The sequence below is a fragment of the Procambarus clarkii genome, chromosome 27, assembly GCF_040958095.1.
Source record: "Procambarus clarkii isolate CNS0578487 chromosome 27, FALCON_Pclarkii_2.0, whole genome shotgun sequence".
Lineage (NCBI taxonomy): Eukaryota > Metazoa > Arthropoda > Malacostraca > Decapoda > Cambaridae > Procambarus > Procambarus clarkii.
In genome coordinates this window covers 13,061,157-13,079,172 of record NC_091176.1, presented here as the reverse complement: position 1 = coordinate 13,079,172, position 18,016 = coordinate 13,061,157, and the positions used below count along the sequence as shown (strand labels likewise).

The 18,016-nt window shown below is 51.7% G+C and overlaps 2 protein-coding genes across 2 annotated transcripts; both read left to right on the top strand.

Annotated features, from left to right (window-relative positions):
- Window positions 1–6,442: 6,442 nt before the first annotated feature.
- LOC123762780 (uncharacterized) lies at window positions 6,443–7,869 on the top strand. Its single transcript, XM_069332058.1, has 2 exons — window positions 6,443–6,522; window positions 6,933–7,869. Exons 1-2 carry the CDS (start codon window positions 6,443–6,445, stop codon window positions 7,867–7,869), a joined length of 1,017 nt encoding a protein of 338 aa, XP_069188159.1.
- Window positions 7,870–14,410: 6,541 nt separating this feature from the next.
- On the top strand, window positions 14,411–16,967 carry LOC123762675 (uncharacterized). Its single transcript, XM_045749338.2, has 2 exons — window positions 14,411–14,977; window positions 15,130–16,967. Exons 1-2 carry the CDS (start codon window positions 14,911–14,913, stop codon window positions 16,263–16,265), a joined length of 1,203 nt encoding a protein of 400 aa, XP_045605294.1. The 5' UTR covers window positions 14,411–14,910; the 3' UTR covers window positions 16,266–16,967.
- The last annotated feature ends 1,049 nt before the right edge of the window (window positions 16,968–18,016 follow it).

The window sequence follows — 18,016 nt, the reverse complement described above, 5'->3', positions numbered from 1 at the left end:
ATGTTCCTTGATGGAGCCCTTTTGTTTGTGTATTGTTAAACACCTAGAGGGAGAGAGACGTTGTTGTCTTGCCTATATACTGAGATCGTTGGGGCTGACACTCCCCAAGTGGACACGTGAAGGTGTAAACAACGTTGGTCTCTTTCAAGGAGTTTTTCTTGGTGTCGGGAGAATTGTTCATTAGCAGCTTGGCGGTTTTCCTACTCTTATAATATATTGTTAGTTTTATCTTGTGGTTGACGTCAGTTGTGGTAACGTTCCTCTCAATGATCTCTTTTAGGGCTCTTCCCTCTGCCTTGTAGGTCGTGGAGGAGACGTTTCTGTAGAACAATTTTATTGGAAGTTCAGGTATTGCTGTGTTAGCTGTTCCGTTGTCTGCTGCACACCTCGCCACCTTCCCTTTTATTATGTCTTCCACATAACAATTGGAACCATATGTATGTATATATATATATATATATATATATATATATATATATATATATATATATATATATATATATATATATATATATAATATGCGTGTGTGAGAGGGTTAAGGGTGAAGGGGGGGGGGGAGGGGGAGGAAGCAGCTTGACCTCGCTTGTCAGTCATCCCTCAGTGATTGTATCAAGGGGTAGCCTCTCCCTCTCCCTTCACGCCCGCTGAAGCATTACGGCCTGTGGGCGGCTCTGTAGCTGACCTGGGGCCTGTGGGCGGCTCTGTAGCTGACCTGGGGCCTGTGGGCGGCTCTGTAGGTGACCTGGGGCCTGTGGGCGGCTCTGTAGCTGACCTGGGGCCTGTGGGCGGCTCTACAGCTGCGCCGGGGCCTGTGGGCGGCTCTGTAGCTGACCTGGGGCCTGTGGGCGGCTCTACAGCTGGGCCGGGGCCTGTGGGCGGCTCTGTAGCTGACCTGGGGCCTGTGGGCGGCTCTACAGCTGGGCCGGGGCCTGTGGGCGGCTCTATAGCTGACCTGGGGCCTGTGGGCGGCTCTACAGCTGGGCCGGGGCCTGTGGGCGGCTCTGTAGCTGACCTGGGGTCTGTGGGCGGCTCTACAGCTGGGCTGGGGCCTGTGGGCGGCTGTATAGCTGACCTGGGGCCTGTGGGCGGCTCTACAGCTGGGCCGGGGCCTGTGGGCGGCTCTATAGCTGACCTGGGGCCTGTGGGTGGCTCTGTAGGTGACCTGGGGCCTGTGGGCGGCTCTACAGCTGGGCCGGGGCCTGTGGGCGGCTCTATAGCTGACCTGGGGCCTGTGTGCGGCTCTACAGCTGGGCCGGGGCCTGTGGGCGGCTCTATAGCTGACCCGGGGCCTGTGGGCGGCTCTGTAGCTGACCTGGGGCCTGTGGGCGACTCTATAGCTGACCTGGGGCCTGTGGGCGGCTCTGTAGCTGACCTGTGGATGGTGGGCGGCTCTACAGCTGGGCCGGGGCCGTTGTGCTCTGCAGCAGAGAGTTTGGGGAATCACTATTCCTCTAAAATATATGGAAGTGCCTTGGGTCGCCCCTAGAGCAGGGCGGACGTCAGCGTGCACCTCAGCTCTTGTGTCTCCTGACTCACTTGCTATGTTGCCCAAGGTTTTTAATTCTGTGGACGCGGTGGGTTGTGTGGGTTATGCGGGTTATGTGGGTTGTGTGGATTGTGTGGATTACGGTGGGTTATGTGGGTTGTGTGGATTGTGTGGATTACGGTGGGTTATGTGGGTTGTGTGGATTACGGTGGGTTATGTGGATTGTGTGGATTACGGTGGGTTATGTGGGTTGTGTGGATTACGGTGGGTTGTGTAGATTACGGTGGGTTATGTGGGTTGTGGTGGATTGACGATAGTTGTGGGTGGCAAGCATGGGCAGTGTTTGTGATGACTTGGGGAGGGGTTGGTTGAAGCTGGTTTAGGAAGAGAAGGGGGGGGGGGGGCGGGGTGAAGCTTGTTACTGATGTGGGGGGAGGTGCGGGGGGGGGGGGGGAGTGAGTGGGGTGTCGGAGTTGGAGGCTGTGTTTGTGGTGAAAGTTGGGGTCCCGTGCGAGGACTTCCCACGCCCCACATCACCTATCACCAGCATCACTACCTCTCCCGCCTGACTTTGGGTCGTGACCCCCGCCCACGCCCACCCTGTGGCCTATGGACCCACCCCACCCACTCCCCGCTCCCACACTAATGACACCCGTAGCATCGGACTCTATAGAACTAGCACGAGTCTTCTAAAGGCACTGAGCACCTCTAGTCGTGGACGACCTCACGAACCTACACGACGAACGCTAGTGGTGCCTCAGGCGACCGTCCACACCACATAGCCTCCGTAGACTTGAGTATTAGGAGGTACGAACGATGGATTGTTTACGGATAAAAGACGAGAACGCGGTGTTAGGGCACCACAGCTTTACACAATCGACTTGAGAATGGTCCAGGACGGACCGAAACGTCGTCGTCCCTTCATTTTCTAGTGTGTGGTCTGGTCAACATATTTCAGCCACGTTATTGCGACTCATCATCTGCACAGCTTTGCACCTCGGAGGTCGTACCCAGGAGGGGCGGCTCCTCTGGAAGGCAAGGCCAGCCGGGCTACAGTAACGTGAGCGGACCTTTTTTAAAGCAGCGTTTTTGCAGGGTGTCCGGGAAAGCTGAGGGTGGCAGGAAGGTCCGGCTCCTGTAAAGGCTCCTCCAGTGACCTTGGTGCAGGGCAGGTGTGTCATATTACTATATTACCTTTTAAGTTTTGAGTGAAGACAGCATGAAGTGCTTACGACGCACATGATCGCAATATACTAGATACTGAGGGGAATTGACCAGTTGGACAAGGACAGTCTCTTGAAAGTGGGCGAAAAGTAGGACAAGAGGACACAAGTGGATGCTAGAAATGCAAATGAGTTGAAGAAATGTAAGGAAGTACACGTACCCTGTACGTGACTCGTACCCTGTACGTGACTCGTACCCTGTACGTGACTCGTACCCTGTACGTGACTCGTACCCTGTACGTGACTCGTACCCTGTACGTGACTCGTACCCTGTACGTGCAGTCAACAAGCACAATGCACTGAAGGAGGTTGTGGAAGCCACCTCCATCCACAAATTTAAGCCCAGCTTCGACAAAGAATTCGAATATTAAATTATAACCCAACAGGTTGAACAGGGCTAGTAGGCAGGGCATGAAGAGCTAGACCTCACCTTCTCGGAGCCACTGCTAGGTAAGTGGTAAGTCCTGATAGGTAAACACGACGTTAAGAAACACCAAGAAGAGATAAGACTGTTGCTGTAATGTTAGATATTAAGCACTCCGCCATTTATATACGTGTAGCAATACTATAGCCGGTGGAGCAGCAGTGGGAATTAGTACTGATAGTACCAGCCGCCACAACATTAGCCACAAACAGGGTTCGCCTGACTGGGGTTCACCCGGCAGGGGTACACATGGTACGAATTTACAACAACAGAGGTTCACATGGCAGGGGTACACATGGTACGAACTTACAACAACAGAGGTTCACATGGCAGGGGTACACATGGTACGAATTTACAACAACAGAGGTTCACATGGCAGGGATACACATGGTACGAATTTACAACAGAGGTTCACATGGCAGGGATACACATGGTACGAATTTACAACAACAGAGGTTCACATGGCAGGGATACACAATAAAAGGGGTTCACAGTTTACCACATAGTACCTTAGCTTGCGTTGATCCCAGGGGTCAAGACCCCCCTCCCCCCGGCCCGGTCTCTGACCATGGCCTGCTGGTTGATGATCTGGTCAACTAGGCTGTTTGATGTGGCTGCTCGCAGCCTGACGTCCAGGCTGTAGCAAAGTATATATGTAGATAAAACTATGAGTTTGTGTGCCGGGATTTAACAACATAAGTAAACCTTCAGTGTGGATAACACCGACGCGTTGATGAACCAGGAGCAACAACTCGTCACCTTCACGGACGTTAAACTCATCAGTGAAGTAGAAAAATACACAGAAAGGCAGAAGACAGACTGTGTAGCCATCAACTGGCTACACAGTTGATGGCTACACAGTTGATGGCTACACAGTTGATGGTTCGATTGTAACACAATCGAGCAGTACGAAGGAAACTTCAGCTTTGCAACTGTTATTGACCAATTTGTGCTTAGTGAATATGAAGTGTAACTATCTCTCCTCACTATCCTCGTGGCTCCTCACCTCCCTTATCTCAGTTCTTTCGTTTTGCGTCTTGATAAACACTTGCTGTGTGTGTCTCTCTCTGAGGTCTGACATTGATCCTACAGACGATAGTTCACAAGTTAATTAAGTAAACTTTCGCCTGTAAGTAAAGTAAAAACTTTACTTCTAGGCGGAAATGAGTTTATTTTACAAAGTAAACTCATTTTAGAGATTTGACTTCATTCAGATTTATTTTGCGTATATCACTCTTCACCATCTAGACGTTGCTCGGTGCACAAGGTCCGTGATCCTGCCCAGGTCACGTACAGTACGTGAATATATTCTCACTATTATTAATGGCACAAGTTGGCCTTTTTTTCGTTTTGTTGAAAGTATTATTGCATTTGAGCATTGCTTCTTACGCCAGCTAAGTTCCAGGGATGAGTACAGGATGTTATTAGGTACGGAAGCTTGGGCGATTCCTCTGGCATTGAACAACCCCCCACGACATTCCTGGGGGGTTGTTCGACCCCCCATAAGAGAGTCCGGCGCTACTCGACGCGGGCTCTTCCTGGTTGGAGCAGCGACCCATTGGGATCCTTTAGCTGTCAGGAGTGGAGCAGCAGGACCCGGGCAAGGGCACCGCTGACGCAATAGGATCCCCCCCTACTCCTCCTGGGGTTGTCTCTCCCCAACCAGGAAGTCATGACGTAAAACCATCAATCTGGTGGTGTCTTGGTGAACTACGAGGTCAAGCGCGTTCTATCACCTGTTGTGTGGGACCAGTGTCAACCATGACACTGCCAAGATACACCACCAGGTCTTTGACCCTGAACAGCAATATCAATCACAGCTTGACACAAGCACTGTGTCAGAGCTGTGTGGAGTGGATATTCAACAGGTTGACGTCCTCAGTTTCCTTATCTCACTTGACCTAGGCACCACTGGGTGTGTGCGTCAACATGAGTGTCAGCAGTGCCAGTATGGCAGCACTGGGTGATCGTCAGCATGGGTGTCAGCAGTGCCAGTATGGCAGCACTGGGTGATCGTCAGCATGGGTGCCAGCAGTGCCAGTATGGCAGCACTGGGTGATCGTCAGCATGGGTGTCAGCAGTGCCAGTATGGCAGCACTGGGTGATCGTCAGCATGGGTGCCAGCAGTGCCAGTATGGCAGCACTGGGTGATCGTCAGCATGGGTGCCAGCAGTGCCAGTATGGCAGCACTGGGTGATCGTCAGCATGGGTGTCAGCAGTGCCAGTATGGCAGCACTGGGTGATAGTCAGCATGAGTGTCAGTAGTGCCAGTATGGCAGCACTGGGTGATAGTCAGCATGAGTGTCAGCAGTGCCAGTATGGCAGCACTGGGTGATCGTCAGCATGGGTGTCAGCAGTGCTAGTATGGCAGCACTGGGTGATCGTCAGCATGAGTGCCAGCAGTGCCAGTATGGCAGCACAGGGTGATAGTCAGCATGAGTGCCAGCAGTGCCAGTATGGCAGCACTGGGTGATAGTCAGCATGAGTGTCAGCAGTGCCAGTATTGCAGCACTGGGTGATCGTCAGCATGAGTGCCAGCAGTGCCAGTATTGCAGCACTGGGTGATCGTCAGCATGAGTGCCAGCAGTGCCAGTATGGCAGCACAGGGTGATCGTCAGCATGAGTGCCAGCAGTGCCAGTATGGCAGCACTGGGTGATAGTCAGCATGAGTGCCAGCAGTGCCAGTATGGCAGCACTGGGTGATCGTCAGCATGAGTGCCAGCAGTGCCAGTATGGCAGCACAGGGTGATCGTCAGCATGAGTGCCAGCAGTGCCAGTATGGCAGCACTGGGTGATAGTCAGCATGAGTGCCAGCAGTGCCAGTATTGCAGCACTGGGTGATCGTCAGCATGAGTGCCAGCAGTGCCAGTATGGCAGCACAGGGTGATCGTCAGCATGAGTGCCAGCAGTGCCAGTATGGCAGCACTGGGTGATCGTCAGCATGAGTGCCAGCAGTGCCAGTATGGCAGCACTGGGTGATCGTCAGCATGAGTGCCAGCAGTGCCAGTATGGCAGCACAGGGTGATCGTCAGCATGAGTGCCAGCAGTGCCAGTATGGCAGCACAGGGTGATCGTCAGCATGAGTGCCAGCAGTGCCAGTATGGCAGCACAGGGTGATAGTCAGCATGAGTGCCAGCAGTGCCAGTATGGCAGCACTGGGTGATCGTCAGCATGAGTGCCAGCAGTGCCAGTATTGCAGCACTGGGTGATCGTCAGCATGAGTGCCAGCAGTGCCAGTATGGCAGCACTGGGTGATAGTCAGCATGAGTGCCAGCAGTGCCAGTATGGCAGCACTGGGTGATCGTCAGCATGAGTGCCAGCAGTGCCAGTATGGCAGCACTGGGTGATAGTCAGCATGAGTGCCAGCAGTGCCAGTATGGCAGCACTGGGTAAGGCCCAGCAGCTGCCAGGGTAAAAGTGGAGGGTGCCACGGTCACCTCAACATCCACGATCAATAAGGACCCGCCGCAGACGCCCGTTTTCTATACCTTATTCCTACTGCAACAACCTTTGAGAAAATGGTGAAGGTTTAAGGCGGTGACGGACCTGAAGGCCCCGTGCCTCCGTGCTTTCATACATTACTCCACTGAGGGAGGAGACGGAGGGGAAGAGTAAGAGGGAGGAGAGTTAGAAGAGGAAGAGTTGGAGGGGGAGAGTAGGAGACGGGGAGGAAGAGGGGGGGGGGGCGAAGGCCACCTCAAGAGACCTAAGTAGAGGTTTTCAAGAGGCTGGAGACTCGACGTTCAGGTCATGTACCAGAGGTTACTACATACTGTGTTGTGAAGCACTGCCCTCCTAGCTCCCACGCCCACTCACGTCAAGCTCACACCCATCACGTCAAGCCCACACCCACTCACGTCAAGCCCACACCCACTCACGTCAAGCCCACACCCACTCACGTCAAGCCCACACCCACTCACGTCAAGCTCACACCCACTCACGTCAAGCCCACACCCACTCACGTCAAGCCCACACCCACTCACGTCAAGCTCACACCCACTCACGTCAAGCCCACACCCACTCACGTCAAGCCCACACCCACTCACGTCAAGCCCACACCCACTCACGTCAAGCTCACACCCACTCACGTCAAGCCCACACCCACTCACGTCAAGCCCACACCCACTCACGTCAAGCTCACACCCACTCACGTCAAGCCCACACCCACTCACGTCAAGCTCACACCCACTCACGTCAAGCCCACACCCACTCACGTCAAGCCCACACCCACTCACGTCAAGCCCACACCCACTCACGTCAAGCTCACACCCACTCACGTCAAGCCCACACCCACTCACGTCAAGCCCACACCCACTCACGTCAAGCTCACACCCACTCACGTCAAGCCCACACCCACTCACGTCAAGCTCACACCCACTCACGTCAAGCTCACACCCACTCACGTCAAGCCCACACCCACTCACGTCAAGCCCACACCCACTCACGTCAAGCCCACACCCACTCACGTCAAGCCCACACCCACTCACGTCAAGCCCACACCCACTCACGTCAAGCGCACACCCACTCACGTCAAACCCACACCCACTCACGTCAAACCCACACCCACTCACGTCAAGCCCACACCCACTCACGTCCAACCCACACCCAGTCAAGCCCACACCCACTCACGTCAAGCCCACACCCACTCACGTCAAGCCAGAGCCAGCTCGATGACTCACCAGGGTGCCTCGTCTGGTGCCAGGAGCCAGGAGCCATCGCGCTGTGGGGCGTCTTAGGGCTCCTGACGGCTGTCGCTGACCTGGGCGTGTGACCCGGGAGAGAGTGAGGTCCTGCAGGTTCTGGCGCTGCCCTTCACCCTCCTCCTCCCTGGACGCCAGGCTCATAGTAGAGAACATAAGAAGTGAGAGGGAGGGGGAAGAAGATGATAGGATATGGGAACAGACGACTGCTGACTTCTACTAGCAGGTAAGGAGCTTTCCCTTCCCCTAACTCATGGTAATAAGCCTTATATCCACTAGTTTTCCCCGGCACACGCCCCGGTCATTGGTTAATAACCAGGCACCCAATTGTTGCCGGGTGAACAGGGAAGAACAGTTATGGATCGGCGCGAAGTCACTTCTCACTGGCAAGGACTCGAACCTGGACTAAATCGCTCGCGAGGTGCAGGGGGTTTGTTACCACTAAGCCACCAGTTATCCTGCTTCACTCCCTTCGATTCCTCACACCCATATATTTACACACACACACACACACACACACACACACACACACACACACACACACACACACACACACACACACACACACCAGCTTGGGGCTGGGGTTACCAGGGTTGTCAAGTCCCTGCAGGTTAACCACACATTACCGACATCACAGACGGAAAGACCCAAACACAATACACTATAGTGTTTGGGTCCCTATAAACATGTCCTCACAAGAAACGTTCAATGATTCAAGTGGGAGAAACGTTGAACGTGGCTGGTGGTGTGAGCACCCACACCCAGCCTGCGCCAGCTGTCTAGGGATGTAAAAAATGAAGCCCCGAGCCTAAGTGGTTCTCGTATTATTCCACTTAGCGAGGAATCACCACCAGCGGCCTGATAAGGATCGCCGACACCGTGGGAAAGCGCTCTTCTTCTATTGGTTCGTAAGCAGGCAACCGGCAGTTTAGGCGTCGTTACTATGTAAATGGTGATGAAGCCTGACCTCGCTCCTGCCTGCTCTTCCTCCAGAGAAACCACTCCGGCTCTCCTTCCCGCGGCGCTCCCGAGTCCCGGCCGCCCCCTCGCCTCTAGCAGCCCTGCAGCTTTCCTCGGTCCTGTCTGGTCTCCTGTACAGTCCTGTCTGGTCTCCTGTACAGTCCTGTCTGGTCTCCTGTACAGTCCTGTCTGGTCTCCTGTACAGTCCTGTCTGGTCTCCTGTACAGTCCTGTCTGGTCTCCTGTACAGTCCTGTCAGGTCTCCTGTACAGTCCTGTCTGGTCTCCTGTACAGTCCTGTCAGGTCTCCTGTACAGTCCTGTCTGGTCTCCTGTACAGTCCTGTCAGGTCTCCTGTACAGTCCTGTCAGGTCTCCTGTACAGTCCTGTCAGGTCTCCTGTACAGTCCTGTCTGGTCTCCTGTACAGTCCTGTCTGGTCTCCTGTACAGTCCTGTCAGGTCTCCTGTACAGTCCTGTCAGGTCTCCTGTACAGTCCTGTCAGGTCTCCTGTACAGTCCTGTCTGGTCTCCTGTACAGTCCTGTCTGGTCTCCTGTACAGTCCTGTCTGGTCTCCTGTACAGTCCTGTCTGGTCTCCTGTACAGTCCTGTCTGGTCTCCTGTACAGTCCTGTCAGGTCTCCTGTACAGTCCTGTCAGGTCTCCTGTACAGTCCTGTCAGGTCTCCTGTACAGTCCTGTCTGGTCTCCTCCACAGTCCTGTCTGGTCTCCTCTACAGTCCTATCAGGTCTCCTGTACAGTCCTGTCTGGTCTCCTCTACAGTCCTATCAGGTCTCCTGTACAGTCCTGTCAGGTCTCCTGTACAGTCCTGTCAGGTCTCCTGTACAGCCCTGTCAGGTCTCCTGTACAGTCCTGTCTGGTCTCCTGTACAGTCCTGTCAGGTCTCCTGTACAGTCCTGTCAGGTCTCCTGTACAGTCCTGTCAGGTCTCCTGTACAGTCCTGTCAGGTCTCCTGTACAGTCCTGTCAGGTCTCCTCCACAGTCCTGTCTGGTCTCCTCTACAGTCCTATCAGGTCTCCTGTACAGTCCTGTCTGGTCTCCTCCACAGTCCTGTCTGGTCTCCTCTACAGTCCTATCAGGTCTCCTGTACAGTCCTGTCTGGTCTCCTGTACAGTCCTGTCAGGTCTCCTGTACAATCCTTTCAGGTCTCCTCCACAGCCTTGTCAGGTCTCCTCCACAGCCTTGTCAGGTCTCCTCCATAGCCTTGTCAGGTCTTCACGCTAGTCAAGTTCTCCTAACCGTCCTAGAGTGTTCGTAGTCTAAGTCTGGCCAGAAAGCGGGCCGTGGGGGGCCACCGATCCCCGGAACCACTAAAGAAAACCTAAACGTTAACAAGTGTATTGTAACAGGCAGTAAAAGTTTGGTCACGTGGTCACAAATACATAATATAATCATCAGGTGATTATATTATATATTCGTTATCACGTATAACGTCATTAAAGAGGAGTGTTATAGTCTGGTTATATTTGAGACAAGAGCAACAGAAGTATAGAGAGCTGTCGTCACGCTGGGCGGTGGGGTAACACAGCTTCAGATACTTCAGGTCATTAATGTTGGGTGATGATGACATGCCATAAGACAAACCGTCCTCTTAAAAATAACGTCACTTTTGGCTCGTATGCGCGCCGCTATGGCCAAATTTGGACGTAATTTGAAATGAAATCGACTCACAAAAGTGACGTACTGTTCCGTTTTCTATTCGAGTCGTCCGGCTTACTCGGCAAGCGTAGTAAAGGATTCTTTCCTTTAACGTTTTTCATAACGTTTTGAAACTTTATGAGAATTTCCTGCCCACCTAACCTATCAGAGGACCCTTAACTTACTGTTGTTGAAAAAAAATCCCAAATTTATATTCATTTTTTTTCATTTTCAAATTACGTCCATATTCGGCCATACGGGCAAACGGCCAAAAGCGACGTTCTTTTTAAGAGGACAGGTTGCAAAGTATGAGCCATACTTGTTACCGTTGACGAGGCTGTAACGGTATGGGTGACGTTGAAGCCACGACCGGTCACGGAAGCTAAACGAACTAGAGGGCTCAGTTCCTGAACCAATTATGTGCCTCTGTAACCCTTTACACCACCGCCCACGGGATGGGTATGGGGTGCATAATAAAGAAAGAAGAAGGAAGCCACCGTAGACAAGCCTCGGTCTAGGGGTCACCCACAAGCCATACGCATCATCGTCACTATTCATTCATTTTCATTTCATTTATTTATTATGCACCCCATAACCATCCTATGGGCGGTGGTGGAAAGGGTTACAGAGGCACATAATGGGTTCAGGAACTGAGCCCCATTGTTCGATTAGCAAGGGACGCTCTTGTGAAGCTAGTTACACAATGGTTAATATTCCATACATAAGAGAGGCTGTTTGTCGTTAACATTGCTGAAGGGAGAGTTATCACAATTGTTACGCTTAGCGCTGAGAATGATGCTGGGATCAATTTGGCTGCAGACAGGATAGTTTACCATAACTAAGCCTGTCACTATAGACATACAGCTTGAGAAAACTTTGCAGCATCGGACGGGGTACACGACACTTCCCGCCAGAAGTGATGACAGCTGGACGCTCTCTTAAGTATGGGGCTTCTTTGTGGGCTGCCTGGATCGTCGCGCGCACCCTCCCACCAAACACTCAGTGTCTTACGTGGTGTTGCTCAGTTATTGCCAACCTATTCATGTGTTTTTCTTTTTGCCGCCAAGCGCAACTCTTCCACTACACTGTCATAAATGGGTGCCGTAGCGACGGTCTTGCTGTGATGACACTGGGATCACAACCCACTTGATCCCAAAAGGGGGTATTAATAGAGTATTAAAAGTATCAACACGAAACAATGGGTATAAATTGGATAAGTTTAGATTTAGGAAAGACCTGGGTAAATACTGGTTCGGTAACAGGGTTGTTGATTTGTGGAATCAATTACCGCGTAACATAATAGAAGTAGGATCCCTAGATTGTTTCAAGCGTAGGTTAGACATATATATAAATGAGATTGGGTGGATATAAATAGCAGCTGCCCCGTATGGGCCAATAGGCCTTCTGCAGTTACCTATTCTGCTTCATTCTTACGTTCTTGTAGTTGTTGTTATAGATTCAGCTACTGGGAACAAAAAGTTCCAAGTAGCACGGGCTATGGTGAGCCCGTAGTGGACTTACCCGACACAGGAGCGGCGCTGGAACTCCGTTCTTGTATATCCGTGATGCTTATCACGTTGCACCTGTCCCGTGACCCACGCCCGAGTTCCTAAGTACCCGTGACGCCACGCCCGTGTCCACTGTATACACCCACGCCACTGCCACGCCCTCCTCGCGCCCATTCCCACGTCCTCCACACGTCGAGCCGCTGACCGAAAAGATTAACAGATGAGATCGTGATAAATCAGCGACATCTCGGGTCAGTATACGGCGACCAACCGGAAATACTGAGGTCAAAGGTCGCACTACCACTTGCTGTACGTCATGTCAGGGGCCAAAACAGTGCCGCAACACATCTCCAGTGTGGCCGTAGGGTGCGTGGCTTTGCAAGCACGTGTATACCTTATGGCACTGCATTTATTAAGCCCCTCACGCTCTCAAGCACCTTCAAGATCACACCGGAGCCTGGGAAAGGAGGATGCTGGGCAAGATCTGGTGCGGGAGGTGAAGTGAACTCAAGTTTTTGTCTCTGGTGTTTTTCTTGTCGGAAATTCTGATGTGAGGATCAGCTACCAGTTCCTGAGTAGCGGAGGTTGTGCAAGACCCGTCCAGAGGTTCCTGGTGGGGCAGAAGCCACCGACACACTCCACTGCCTGGCGTTCTGGGAACCACCGAGTCTCTTGGTGTGTTGCTTGCCCCGTGTTTGTGTCCGCCCGTCCACCACCTGTATGTGGCCTCCCACCACCTGTATCTGGCCTCCCACCACCTGTGTCCGCCCGTCCACCACCTGTATCTGGCCTCCCTCCACCTGTGTCCGCCCGTCCACCACCTGTATCTGGCCTCCCTCCACCTGTGTCCGCCCGTCCACCCCCTGTATCTGGCCTCCCACCACCTGTGTCCGCCCGTCCACCACCTGTATCTGGCCTCCCACCACCTGTGTCCGGCCGCTCACCACTTATATTCCACACCTGTTTCATCTCCTGTGATAGATGCCTGTAGCTGCACACCTGTGGTATATATGATCATTGTACCGATAGTATGCGCTCAAATCTGTCAGCTTGTAAGTAATGACAAAATATATAATCTTACAATATTGTATTATTATTACTTAAGTATACAGATTTAATTAGGTAAATAAAATCTTTCCTTCCAGAGGAGGCTGAGGCCAGGGTTTCCCACGGCTCAGCTGAGAGATACAGAGAGACGGGTGAGAAGTCCTGTTTAAGTCAGATTGATGTATCATGAACTGTGTCTCTGGGGGGATTTTGTTTCTGGATAACCTCAGATTCCGTTGAGGTAGAAGGCTGATGCTGCGAAGAAAATTGATATCACTTTAGTGTATTGACTAGTTTATATAAGTTCTTGTTCAAATTTGTCTTATCATCATCATGCAAATTTGGTTGTGTCAATATGTGTCTTATCTCTCCAAAGGTAAACTACGCTTTGTTTTTCCCAGTGTATATCACCTTTCAAATTGTAAACTAGTTAAATGTCACTCATTTTATACCAAAAATGTAAGTTTGATTTAGACTGTTGGACACCTGATTAGCCCGGCTATTATTCTCATGTTTGGTACATGTTACTGTGTATAAAGTGTCTGAATCTGAGAGTGAGAGTGAGAGAGGTCCGTCCTCTCACCACTTGTGAGAGGACGGACATGGTCGACCACATACACATTATCCAACAAAGACCAATCTCATCTCCACGCCGTCAGCTGATCGCCCCCTAACCCCCGCCCCCTAAGAGGGGGGGGGGGGGGGAAGGGGGTAAGGGGGGCACACTTCGCCCTCGAAGGGGGGAGGGGGGGAAACAGGAACTCCTCGTCCTGGGGAGGGGGTGGACCTCGCCCTGGATGGGGGGTGGGGGGCCGCTGCTACAGGTGCTGGCTGGTCGTGAGGTCACCGGCAGCACCTCGCTTTCTTCCGGTGTGCCCTTCTGCGGCAGGTCATCATCCGGGGGGTTGTTTGGGGGGGGGGGATGACCAGAACGCTGCAGGAAGGGCTGAGAACGCTGCAGGAAGGGCTGAGAACGCTGCGGGAAGGGCTGAGAACGCTGCGGGAAGGGCTGAGAACACGGCGGGAAGGGCTGAGAACGCTGCGGGAAGGGCTGAGAACGCTGCGGGAAGGGCTGAGAACGCTGGCGGAAGGGCTGAGAACACTGCGGGAAGGGCTGAGAACGCTGGCGGAAGGGCTGAGAACACTGCGGGAAGGGCTGAGAACGCTGCGGGAAGGGCTGAGAACGCTGCGGGAAGTGCTGTAAACGTTGCGACTGTACATAACGTACACTGATAATTGAGTGCGTTTAAGAGCCGTGAAAAGGAAGGTGACCCCGAGGGCAGCCAGGGCCAATGAGCGGGTGGGAGGCATGTGACGTCACGTGCCACACACACAAACACACACACACACACCGGCCAGGTATGATGACATGCAGAGAGCCGCGTACGATAATCCCCGCATTGCTGAGGTGACACGCTACCTGCTTGTGTGTCCCTGTGTCTCTTTGTCCTTGTCCAAGCTCGTGTGCTACGACGAGGGACAACAAGGACACCTTCTAAGGCCTCTCACCTACCACATTCCTCGATAACAGGTGTCATAAAGGGACATCAACCCGCTGTCGGCGTGACATAATTAATTTAATCGTACCGGAGCTCACGACCTTCGAACTCAACAAAGAAAAACTTAAAGCCAAATAACAAAGAACCTGGTAGAGCACACGTGTGAAAAACCCGGCTCCAGAGGGAGAGTAAAATTCTCCGCGCTAACATCGTGGGAGTCACGCGCTGGCCAAGATTTACTGAGACCACAGTATGGAGGCTGCAGTAGTCCATCTCCCGCGCCCCGCCGACACAGCCACGGAAGCTGCACCTCCTTCGTGTTTCCTCTGGCTGTGTTTGGGCTTTAGTCATAAGCTGCACCTCAGCCAGGGCGGACGTGTTTGTGTATCAGTGGACCGTTTTCTGTAATCATGGGAACGCCAGTGCCAACGGAGACGAAAGATAACAGTGCCACGGAAAACGGGACTTCATCTGGCGGTGAGTGAATGTTTATCGTTGTGTTTGTATGTGGAAATAGGTTTCATATCAAAATATTGGTGAAACAAACGCCTGTTGTAGAGTTTAACACCGCTGTTATGATCAGCTAGTGATATTTGAGTTCTTGTGTGACGTAATGTTCTCCGCCACAGATGCCCTCGGGTGTGATCAGCGAGGGTTACGCTGGCGTCCACCCACGTCCTCGCCTCCACTGGCGCCCACCACCGTCTCTCCGCCCGCCCACCAGTCATCAGTTGTGTTTAAGGGAATTCACAGTTCGTCGCTAAGCAGTAACTTATCCAGAGTGCCATCTGCGTTTCACTTGTTCCAGTCACTACCGTTCCTGCCATCAATGGGCGCCACGAGTGTGAAGCAGCCGACGGCGCCCCTGGGGATGGACCCCAGATTGATGGGGATGCTGCAGAACTACGGGTCCCTGGGTCAGCTGCCGTGGGCGGCTCTGGGCGCCGGCGACCTGGCACTCAACCGTCTCCTGTTGACTCCTGGGGGACGCCTCAGCCGACCCAAGAAGCGATACATCTGCAAGTATTGTCAACGGGAGTTTACCAAGAGCTACAACCTGCTGATCCACGAGAGAACACACACGGACGAGCGGCCCTTCCCTTGCGACATCTGCGGCAAGGCCTTCAGGAGACAAGACCACCTCCGCGACCACAAGTACATCCACAGCAAGGACAAGCCCTTCAAGTGTGAAGTGTGTGGCAAGGGCTTCTGCCAGGCGCGCACGCTGGCCGTTCACAAGGCCCAGCACGCCCACGACACAGTGCACTCACCGCTGCACTTACCCTCCACGCCAACATCACCTTCCTTCAGAAACCTCGATCTGAAGGAGAGACTCGCACCATATCCAATGCTGGCTCACCTTCACCATACCCTGAGCTCAGACCTCCATGTGTTCCCGGTAACTACGAGGGCTCCAACTATGACCTTTCCTACGAGGACAACAAGCTATCAGCCTCCGGCAGCCCCCACAGCCTTGCGAGCTGGAGAGGAGAAGAATGAAGGGCAGGATGTCATTTTTGTAATGGCAGGGGACACGGCAGAAGTGGCTGAAGAGAAGGCATTGGATCTGACTGTTTCGCGGAGGAGAACGACTTCTCACGTCTCCTTGACACCACACCTTACCGTCGACCACAACAAGAACGAGATTTTTAAAATCAAAGATACTTTGGAAATTACACAAAAATCAGAAGCGGAAAAGAACGTCGTAACTAGAGTGACTCAAGGTGAACACGAGATCGTGAATAAGGTGAACACGAGACCATGAATAAGGTGAACATTTAATATATCATTTAAATAAATTATTTGACTTTCCGAAACTCTCTTGAACTTTGAATGTTGACATTTGTAAAATAATTAATGTGTTGCTGGGAACAATGTCCTCCGGGTCTAAATTAGTGAGCTAAAATATTCAGAATGTTTAAACAATTGTGTACACGGAGCACGTGTCGGTAAGGTCTCGTCGTGTGTACATCCCGCTCCTGTGTACATGGTGTGTGTGTGAGTGTGTGTGTGTGTGTGTGTGTGTGTGTGTGTGTGTGTGTATGTGTGTGTGTGTGTGTGTGTGTGTGTGTGTGTGTGTGTGTGTGTAAACGCAGGAGAATGAAACACGTATGCGTGTACACGCGTCATCCTGGGCATCTCCCATAGTATACACCAAGGTGTACATCGAGGTTTAGGCATCCTCCACTGTGTACACCTAGTATATACTGCCGTGAGTACTGGACATCTCCACAATGTACACCAAGTGTACATCAATGAGTCCTGGGCATGACACACAATGTACACCAAGTATACATCAGTAAGATTCCCACAATGTACATCCGTTGGCAGAGTGAATCTCCAGGGGTCGTGTGTACCTCATGTATAGCATGATATACATGTGTATCTATACATCAGTTTTGTTTACGATAACCAAATTACCCCAGAATGTAAATATATCCCCGTTTGAATAAACTGCATGATTATACCCGGCCTATCTCTGTTTAAACCTCATGATTTTACAACCCTTCCTCAGGCAATGTTCATTCCATCCAGCGGTCGACCCCAACGACACATTCACCAATTTTAACATGCTGTTCATTCAATATAGAAATGTTTTCAAATATAAATTAATAATATTATATATAATCATACTGTGTCTATTTAGGCTTAGGTTATGTTAGGTGTTTAGGTTCTGTTGGCAATTATTCGTATATATAGTACGTGGGCGAAGCATTTGCAGCTGTTAATCAAACAGAGATCGTCAGCGAAGCTCTGTTCGAGTAATGTTCGAATGCCATCAGTTGTGAGTCGTGTGTAAAGTATTTTCATTCATAAACAGGGATTTGACAGCTGCATGGAATGAACGTTTGGCCTTTGCTGATGAGGACGGCTGTGGTTTTTGTCTGAGACGCGAGACCTCCATAGTGAGAAGCAAGACTTCTCCATTACTACGGGCTCACCATAGCCCGTGCTGCTTGGAACGATTTGTTCCAAGTAGCGAATCTTAAACAACAAATTCTCCATTAAGAAGCGAGGCTTTTCAATGAGTGGGAAGGCAGGCCACCTCACAAAGACAAGAAAACTTAGTGGAAAGCGAGACCTAGTTACGTGTTGGCCATTAGACCTATCATCCCCCCTGGACTAGAGGGGTTTATTAAGACCACCATAATAGCTTATTGACCAACCAACAAGAAGACTTTACTCCTGAACATAGTCGAGGACAATGGTGGCCACACCTCTCGACACTGTGTACAAATACGAGGGTTACCTCTGGTTTGGTGTTGGACTATCAACCTCCTCTAGGAGGTTATTGACGTCATCATAATAACTTACTGACCAGCCAACAAGAATAATTTAGTTGTGAACGTAGTCCAGGACTATGCTGGGTATACCTCACGGTGCATATATCCCGTGTCGACTTTTCTTAAGCTCACACATGACCTCTAAATTGACTCTAACATGGTCTCTGAAGTTGCAATCAGCTTTAGGAATCTCATTAAATAGCAATGATATAGGTTTACATAAACCTACATA